This window comes from Condylostylus longicornis, unplaced genomic scaffold (assembly GCF_029603195.1).
Source record: "Condylostylus longicornis isolate FDR11 unplaced genomic scaffold, ASM2960319v2 ptg000040l, whole genome shotgun sequence".
Lineage (NCBI taxonomy): Eukaryota > Metazoa > Arthropoda > Insecta > Diptera > Dolichopodidae > Condylostylus > Condylostylus longicornis.
The window spans coordinates 7270500-7279837 of NW_026578009.1; the positions used below are offsets into that span (position 1 = coordinate 7270500).

The 9338-nt window shown below is 25.4% G+C and overlaps 3 protein-coding genes across 3 annotated transcripts; 2 read left to right on the top strand and 1 right to left on the bottom strand.

Annotated features, from left to right (window-relative positions):
* Window positions 1-1651: 1651 nt before the first annotated feature.
* On the bottom strand, window positions 1652-2589 carry LOC129609759 (D-aminoacyl-tRNA deacylase). Its single transcript, XM_055521876.1, has 4 exons — window positions 2394-2589; window positions 2242-2332; window positions 1947-2182; window positions 1652-1871 (listed from the first exon to the last, which is right to left on the bottom strand). The coding sequence occupies exons 1-4, from the start codon at window positions 2434-2436 to the stop codon at window positions 1747-1749; spliced, it is 495 nt and encodes a 164-aa protein (XP_055377851.1). The 5' UTR covers window positions 2437-2589; the 3' UTR covers window positions 1652-1746.
* A 936-nt stretch (window positions 2590-3525) lies between these two features.
* Window positions 3526-5529, top strand: LOC129609699 (uncharacterized). The gene is made up of 4 exons (XM_055521805.1): window positions 3526-3821; window positions 3877-4017; window positions 4081-4356; window positions 4525-5529. The coding sequence occupies exons 1-4, from the start codon at window positions 3674-3676 to the stop codon at window positions 5190-5192; spliced, it is 1233 nt and encodes a 410-aa protein (XP_055377780.1). The 5' UTR covers window positions 3526-3673; the 3' UTR covers window positions 5193-5529.
* Window positions 5530-6816: 1287 nt separating this feature from the next.
* On the top strand, window positions 6817-9327 carry LOC129609683 (little elongation complex subunit 2). The gene is made up of 2 exons (XM_055521777.1): window positions 6817-6894; window positions 6961-9327. Exon 2 carries the CDS (start codon window positions 7095-7097, stop codon window positions 9324-9326), a length of 2232 nt encoding a protein of 743 aa, XP_055377752.1. The 5' UTR covers window positions 6817-6894; window positions 6961-7094; the 3' UTR covers window position 9327.
* Window positions 9328-9338: the final 11 nt, after the last annotated feature.

Sequence of the window (9338 nt, forward strand, 5' to 3'; positions counted from 1 at the left end):
TTATACATAACATTTATATACATAAACACACACGTATTATACACATTAATAAGAACTATAAATTATATAATATACATACATATATCATTTTTTTTTTAAATATACATAGATATTAAAATTGAATCAAGCTTATATAATTTAAAAATCATTTACATACGTGCATACAAAAATTTATAAAAAAATTTATTTTTTAATATTTAAGTAAAAAATTTTTCCTTTTTTTTTTTTTCTAAATAAAAGTTCTTATGTTTAATTAATATTTCTTTTATTATTTCCTATTATTATTATTATTATTATTATTTTCATGATTTTATTTTTAATCTTTAATTCTGATAAATATCTAAATTTTTAAGATAACAGGAAGAAGATTATATTATCGAAAAAAAAAAAACAATTATTATGATTGAAAAATGTTTTCTGAGTAGAACAAAAATTTTCATGTGGAATTTATATAAGATAGATGTGATGTTGTTTTGGCCATGGCGTGTGAAAATGATAAAACCCATATTGTAGAGAGAAAAATTAAGCAATATAGAGTAGAATTTTGATGTACCGACAAATAAATTAATTCAAGATATTCTTCTTCTTGTAGGCATTTTTTTTTTTTGTATTTTAAATTTACATATAATGTAAAAAAAGAATTTTAAGAATCTAATAAAAATATTTAATAAAAACTGGAAAATAATGTGTATTATTTTATTGAATGTTGAAAAAATTTCATAAAGGATCTTCGCTAATTCAGATTCTTGCACTTAAATTTCTAGCTTAAATCTTTGAAATCTGTTTTTGCATCATTTTAGATCTACTGGAAGTAACTGGTTTACTTTTACTATGTGATATTTCTTTTAAATTTAAAATATTATTGCAGTAAAAAAAGTTTTTTAATTTTAAACATGCTACGATGTCCAAATGTACATTGTGCTTCTTTTATAATAAAAATTTATCGAAAATGCTACATTTGTAGTTTTGATTCACCGAACATGTTTTAAATTAAGATCTAACTTAAATTTGAAATTTCGAAAATTCCCATAATGTGCATAATGTGTCTAAGCAGACAAGACCGACTGAGAAAATTTCAGTGTGCAAAGGTAGTTTATTAGGAAGAAGAGTTTATTAAAAATTTAACACTGTTTACCTGAAAATATTATCCTTATTTTGTAAAACACCTGATGTGTTAGGACATTGTTCAAATAGATTACTATTTCCAGAATAAAATTGATGTTGATAAAAATTAGGCGATTAAAATTACAATTTTATTGATTTTGCAATGCAGTATGTACTTACGTAAGTATAACACTTTTGATGGGATAAGATAAGGTGTACAAACATTAACCCCTAACTATTTTTTGTACATGTTGGAGCCTTTCTTCTAATTTCTATGTTAATATTATGATATTAAACCACTACTATGAAGTGTTGTTATAAACGATGGGACAACGAATGAATTCTGGTTTCAGAATTAAAATAAAAATTTTAATTTTCTAAAAACAACTAACGAAAGTGCATACTAGCTATTAATTTCTTAAAGGTAGGTTCAAGAAAAATCAACTGACAATATTTTGTTGTTGTATATTTACACAAGTGTAAGTGAATACCTCTTAGTCCTATTAAAATTTGTTTACATACATATTTTAAATAAAATATACAAAAATGTTTAAAAAAAAAATTATCGGTTTATTTTCGGAGCAAAAATTTTAGCTTACAATAATTTAGCCTTTTTTATTTATACATAATAATATTACAAGATTAACTCTCACTTTTTACTTCATTTGTTTCTGTTTTATTATTTCCATTATTTGGTGAATCTAATGTTATCGTAACTGGTCCATCGTTTTGTATGTGAACTTGCATATAAGCTCCGAATTTTCCATCTATGTACGATAAAAATATTTCAGTCAATTTATAATACATTCGCTATTGAATTTTGTCTGTATATTGAATATTACCTTTGATTTTGTCTACATTATAGCTAGTTCCCAATTTTCTTAAAAAGCTGTTGTAAAGGCTTTGGGCATCTGGTCCTTGCATAGCCATGTGAAAATCTGGTTTATTACCTTTCAATCTATGATAAAGGGTAAATTGACTTATACAAAGAATTTCTAAATTTTCGTCTTTAACACATTTTTGCCACCGTTTTCCGGTAGGATCTTCAAACAAACGTATGCTTAGTAATTTTCGAACCCTTAAAGTAAAAATACTTTTGAGTATAATTTAGACTTTTTTCAAATCTTTAAAAGCTACATAAAATCTACATCTTTTTCAGTGTCATCCTGGCATATTCCCACTAATACGCACAATCCCCTTCCGATGCTGCTTATTAACTCCTCATTCACTTAAAATTAAAAAAAATTTATTTATAAAAAAAAAAACACTGTAAGGAGCATACTGCTTACCAGTTACCTTGGCAGATGTAACACGTTGAATTATAGCCTTCATTTTCTCAAAAAATGAATAATCTTTGTTTTTCTTTTTTAAATTTTAAAACATTTGTAAAACCATGTTATTTCAATTTTTAATGTTTTATTATTGATTAAATTTGAAACCTAAATAAAATCGTGATTGCTTCGGTTTTGAATATTTTTTAATATTCAAAAATTAAATATTAAAATTACTGTCAATAACACATGATTTTCATTTTAACTCTATCGTGAATCAAGAAGTTACAATTTCGAGAGCCATTTAAAAAGTAACAAGCCAAAAATATTTCTTTACGGACCTTATTAGTTTAACTAAGTTAATCATTTTAAAACATAATAAGCTTAGTCTCGCCAACGTGTTTTTTTCAATAAGAAATTATTATTTAATTTTTTGGCAAGTCGTGTTAATTTTAACATATACTTTGACGTTGTCAAAGTATATGTTGAAAAACAGTTTCTTTTTACATATGAAATTTTACGTATCTTATATTATACACATAGCCCAAGTGTTGTGTAAGTAATCATTATTTGATAGTAATCAAACAACTCTTGAGTAGAAATGGGTATTTTGTAAATGAAACGATCTTTTTGGGATTCTAAGTAAAACTTAACCTTAATTTTTTTTCATATAGTTTTTTTTTTTTAATCATCAAATTTAATCAAAAAAGAATCATTTCAAATACAAAATTAAATACCAAATTCAAAAACACAAAATCCATCTATTGTAGACCACCTATTGTATTACCACCTATCGAAAAAAATATAACTGTACAAATAATATACAGATTTCAGTTTTGGCTACTTACGTGTAGTTGGAACACGTAATAAATGAAACGTAAATTTTTTTTTTAATAAAACTTCTCATTGTGGCTTTCCGAAAGTTTTGCGTATATAATACATACATATACTCTTTCGTCAAAATGTCATAATACATACATATCCCCTTTAATGTCAAAAAAAGTTCCATATGTTTGGAGATAAAGCCATATTGTGTGTTACCAAGTTGAATGTGGCAGTTCTATTTAAACTTTAAATATTTTGTTCTATCAACTCTCAGCTGATTCCTATGTTGATTGTTGATTGATTTTGCATATTCCCTGTCAAAAATTCCACAAAGTCTATCAACACAGTTTCTATGTATTGAAATTAAAAATATTCGTTTCGCATTTCGCATCGAAGTCGTAAGACAATCAAATCGTTCAAATTAAAAAAAACTTATTCGTAAAAACAAATTATTATAAAAATAAATAAAAAACATGAATTTATATGCTCAAATACGGGTGTCGAAAACGGAAAATACTTTAGAGAATCCAATGACCATTGCATTCGATTCTACGGATATTACAACAAAAAAATTAAAATCTAAAATTTCGAGAGCTGCAAACTTAAATGAAAACGAAATTGGTAAGCACTTCCATAAAAAAGCTATAATTTATTAATTTTTAATATGAATTTTTAGAAATTCTTTATCGTGGTAAATTGTTAGAGGACAATAGTTCATTAGACATTTTACCTGATTCTATTGTTCAAGTAATAAAGAAAACAAAAGTCTCATCTTATACACCAAAAACATATACTAAAACAGACTGTGAAAGAATTGGTAATTTGAATTAGATGTGTACGTAAAAATGATGCTGTTAAACAAATATTTAATAAATTTTAGCTAAATTATTTGGAACAGTTACTGGAACTCAAATAAATGTGGCGATTAGAATTAATATCTTGACGAAAATTCTTTTAGAATATCCAGAGTTTCGTAGGAATTTAGGTGCACAAGCCTTAATAAGGGATTCAGTTTTATTTCATTCATTGGATAAACCGGAAGTTATTGAGAAAGTTGCAGAAAACTATAGCATAATTTGTGATGCGGCAGAATTTATTGTTAAAACAACTAAAAAAGAATTAGCCAAAAATGTAAATAATGTCGCATATACAATAAGTAAGTTCAAGGATTTCCTTTGTTTTAAAAATAGAAACGGTATATGTAATATGCGTTGTTTTATTATTAATTGAAATAAGAATAAAAGAAGTTTGTTTTTGTTTTTTACGCAGATTTTCTTAAAAAATTTAACAAGGGAAAACTTTGTAAATATTATTTTTTTTTTAGCTGAAGAAGTATTTTCTGATTACACATCCAGTAGCTCTGAAGAAGAAAATTCGAGTAATGGAGCAAATCATCAACAACGAATGATAAGAAGAATTACTCACGATCAACTGCAAGCAGCATTATCCAATATGGGTTCTGGATCTCGGAATTCTTTGTCAAATATCGCCCAAAGAAATGCAAATTTGATTGAAGAACAACAACGAAGTCAACAATCTCAAGGACCATCTAATTCACAAGGAAATTTCCCAATAAATAGAATTTCTTCATCTCATCTTAATAACGCATTACAGCGAGCCTTAATGCGTGGCTTAAATAGTGAAGGTAACAACTCAAATGTTTCTCCTCAAACATCTCCATCTGCTTCCAACCCTGGAGGTCTTGCAACTCAACTTCAATCGGAAAACGTTGAAACAATGGATACACAAGAAACACCAACTGTTATAGTTGATGATAGTAGTTTAGATGATTTACCAGCTCGCTATCGTAACCATCAATATGCAAAGCAAATGCGTCAAATGAGAGAAATGGGTTTGAAGAATGATGAAGTAAATGCAAGTGTTTTAGGTATAACTGGAGGAAATGTTGAAAATGCTGTTAATTTGGTGTTAACATCAAATTTTGAAAATGATTTCGGTAATTTAGGTGGAAGTCAAGACAGTTCATGGTGATTATAAAATCTCATTTCGTATATTTTACAATAAAATAAGAAAATTTAAATTGTCCAATATATAAAAAAAAAATATTCTTAATGGAAATTGTATTTATTAAATCTTTGAAACGTATTCAATAAAAAAAAAAAAGCTATGGCTTCAAATATAAATTATAGAGTTTTATGAATTCGGAGTATGTATGTCATTGTATTAGACTATTTTGAAATATATTTTTAAATTTGAATTGCTTTTAATTTTTGTTAGGTACATAGGCAAATTTCTTTATGGGAAATGTTGCACATGTATTTTATATGAATAGCAAAACATTTTGTAATAAATTTAATTTTTTTTATAAGTGCTGTTTGTTTTTTATTAATGCCATCAAAATTAATTTCGTTTATTTTTAGTGTTTAAATATAAATATTTGTGTATATTTATATTTATTTTGCTTTTTCTACTTAAAATATTAAATATAATATAGATATGGTACATATTATTATATTTTACTTAAATCTTTAAAATATGTACCTACTAATAAGTTGAAATAAAATATTTTTTGTTTTTAAAACGTGCTGATTAAAAGATATACTACAATAAAATTAATGACTGCGTCTACAATAAAATAATGATTTAACGCTGCCCGTAAAACAAAAAAAAATTAAGATTCTAATATAATGTCTTTAGATTCCATAAAATTTTGAGAATTAGTTAAAATTTTGAGTTTTAAGTATTTAAAATTATGAAATGAAAATGCATAAAAATACTAGAAATAAAAAATATTTTAAAGCACTTACCTGGAAAGTAACTACTGCCAATTATTACAATGAATTAATAAATTTCACGAATGAAAGTTAGTTGGAAAAGTTTTTTTGAAAAATGCATTACATATTTAATGTAATTAATAAATTATATATTAATACTAAAAGTACAAGCCACAGTAACTTTGATTAGGTATACACAAATAACGGTTCTTATGTTAAAGCGCTATTAAAATGTTTCAATCTGATAATTTTAAATTTTTTATGCTATATTAATTTAATGCACTATAATAATTTTTAATTTTATACTTTTTTTTAACAAAAATCCCGTAACTATTTTATATTTTAAATATTTCGTAAAATATATTAATTATTAATATATAGTAATTAACTCTATAGACAGTAGACACCTATGACTATTTTTGCTACTCTGGCGGTAATAAGTGGAAACTATTATTAATAATTTGTAATCTAAGGTGTAGTGCATATATGTATTAATTTGATGTTAATGTTAAAATTGTACGTTAGTAGAGTACAATTTAACTGTTCTTCATTAAATTAAACGTCAATATCATAAACGTAAATCTTTAACATTACATATTAAAAATTGACATATTAACAATTTTTAACATATTAAAAAATATTTCCTAGGATCTACTATTTCGTACTAAGTTATCACATCATTCACTCTTATTGAATAATGTTTTTTAAATCAATTTTTTTTTTGTAAAAGTACAATTGTGTCTATTTCAACCCTTCTAAAATATTATATTTTTCGAGTATCGATTTTTATTGAGTCAGACGGACTGTCAGTTTCCTGCAATTATTGAAGCAAATGCCCAATGTTATTTATGTTTTTGTTTTCTTCGAATTTTAGTTCCTATTAAAAATAAATTTGATTTGATCTTTGCTTTTAAGAATTGAACTGTGAAATATACTGTGAAGGCAATTATTTTAAAACAGTGTAATATAATTTCATAATTTCAGTAAAATATTCTTTATGAATAATTTTTTATAAATTTTTTTAGGTTACACGTAAATGGAAACGTTTAAATTATGACAACAAAGAATATAAAAAAAAATATACAAAAAGGATCTAGTAATTTAAATAAATAAGTATTTCGAACAGTTTATTTGTCAACTATAATATTATCTTTGAATTATGGAGAACTTTGAAAAATTGAAATGGCTTTATAATAGTACCCCAGTGGCTACAGACGAAAAAATAAATTTTTATTATTCTTTCAATGATTGTGGAACGAAAGATATTGTGTTTTGTCATTTGAATGAAATTGATCCAATGTTATTAGATGATAATGAAGAATTGGATAATTTGAGTGCTGCAATGGTATCTGACCATATAATAGACCCCCGGAACAACAACATTATACATAACTTAACAAATGATTTTTCAGAAAAATGCCGCTTCGAAAGAAGAAGTAATTTTTTTAAAAATTTTCCACAGGTATCTACCTTATCGAGGGAAGAGCATATTGCTTGCTTGCGGTACTTAAAAGCTAAAAAACAAAAAAAAGAACCTAAAGGTGATGATGTAAAAGCATTTGAACAAACTAAAGATAAACGCGAAGCAGAGTACAAAATATATTCAGATTTTATAAGAAGTTACGTTTTAGCAAATCCGTACAAGTCTTTCAAAGATTTTGAAATTTTATATAGAAATATTTTACAGTATTTTGAAAAAACAAATTTATCGGATGTTTTTGGTCTTGAAGCTGGATTGCCGATTTTAAGTAACATTACACCAAAGAATGAGGTTAGCTGGGAATGTAACCAAACGTTAGTTTCTATACAAGGATTCTTTCCTAGTTTAAAAAAATATTTTGATATTTATAAAATAAGGATAGACTTAGTAAGTTATTTGAATAATTTAGATGAATTTCTATCTCATCCATTCAAAAATAATATTAAACACATAGATACAGAGTACGATTTAAGAATTTCGGAACAGGCTTTAAGCTTAATCATGGGAATATCTAACGAAACTGACTATGAAATTGAAATACCAATAGATATAAAGAATAGTCAAATAACAATTTTTCAACCTCTTCCAAGCCGGTATTTTAATAATAATACCAATACGTTCGTTTTTGATATTCTGCTCCGAAATTTTATTAATAAAAGACATAAAAACTCTTATAAAAAATTTGAAAATGGATCATATTTAACAATCTCAAATAATACAGAAGTAATTGATGCAGTTGATTTAGCTCAAAATTATAAACTTCATCCTATAGACAAGTATTTAAAAAAAAGTTATGTTGAAGATTTTATGTCGAATCATATAACCTCTAAAATAACTCTCAATGAATCGAATACGGAACCGGTAAATGTGTTGATTGATTTCAAAAACATGGGTTATCTGGATGATAATAATAAAATTGTTAATTTAAGTTGTAAATTAGAATATAAAAAAAAATTTGGATTTGAAAAAATGACATCTAATGAATTATTAACCGAATATATTAGAGCATATTTTATACCAAATTCATCTACTGTAAGATATCGTATAGATGCGGACACTTTCGAAGTAGTAGATTCATCGAAGGTGACGAAAAATGAGATTGCGGATGATTTACTTGAGTTGTACAATATGAAAATTTCAGTGTTATTAAGTAAATTACAAGAATTTGTACGCATGCTTAAAAATTTTCCTGATGGAAGTTATTTTTTAAAATACAGTCCGAAATTCAATGGTAAATTTTTTGTGTATGGCAAAAATAATTTAGTAAATGCTAAAACAATTTCAATTGAATCATTGTATAAAAATGTTGGCCTAACAATACAAAATAATTTTATTCCAATTGATAACACGTTATGCATTCGTGTTGTGCACGATGTATTAAAAATTATTCCAGGATGTTTTCCACCTTGGGGAAAATGTAAAAAGAAATCAACTTTTAGTAATGATAGAGATAAAATAATCAAAAAAGCCTTAGATGAAAAAGACAAAAAAGAAAAAACTTTATTAGAAAAGAAACGAAAATCGAAACAACAAAAAAAGCGCTTAAAACGATTAAAGCGACAGAAAATCAAAAGTAAAATTGCAAAAGTTGTGGAAGAAGAAGACGAGCTGAAATATACTAATTCATTAATTGAAAAATATGCTGAAAGTAGGCCTATTAATACAGATTATTTTACCTTAAGTCAGGAAAACAATAAAAAAATAAGTAAAGTAAATGACGATTTTAATCTTGATAAATATTTATCAGAAGCTGCAGGACCATCCAGTTGCCAAAAGAATTTAACACGAGAAGAATATTTAGAAATGAAAAAGACGAATCATACCAAGTTTGTAAATTCTTCAGAGATTGAATCAAGAAAAGCTAATTTAATATGTAAAAATAGCAATGGAATAGTAAAATTAATAAATTAGTTAATACAAAGT

Coding starts and splice junctions, on each gene's coding strand:
- LOC129609759 (XM_055521876.1), bottom strand. CDS start 2,436: ATGAAGGCTATAATTCAACGTGTTACATCTGCCAAGGTAACTG. Junction 2,333..2,393: donor TACATCTGCCAAGGTAACTG/GTAAGCAGTATG, acceptor TTTAATTTTAAG/TGAATGAGGAGTTAATAAGC. Junction 2,183..2,241: donor GAAAAAGATGTAGATTTTAT/GTAGCTTTTAAA, acceptor TTTTACTTTAAG/GGTTCGAAAATTACTAAGCA.
- LOC129609683 (XM_055521777.1), top strand. CDS start 7,095: ATGGAGAACTTTGAAAAATTGAAATGGCTTTATAATAGTACCCCAGTG.
- LOC129609699 (XM_055521805.1), top strand. CDS start 3,674: ATGAATTTATATGCTCAAATACGGGTGTCGAAAACGGAAAATACTTTA. Junction 3,822..3,876: donor CTTAAATGAAAACGAAATTG/GTAAGCACTTCC, acceptor ATGAATTTTTAG/AAATTCTTTATCGTGGTAAA. Junction 4,018..4,080: donor AACAGACTGTGAAAGAATTG/GTAATTTGAATT, acceptor AATAAATTTTAG/CTAAATTATTTGGAACAGTT.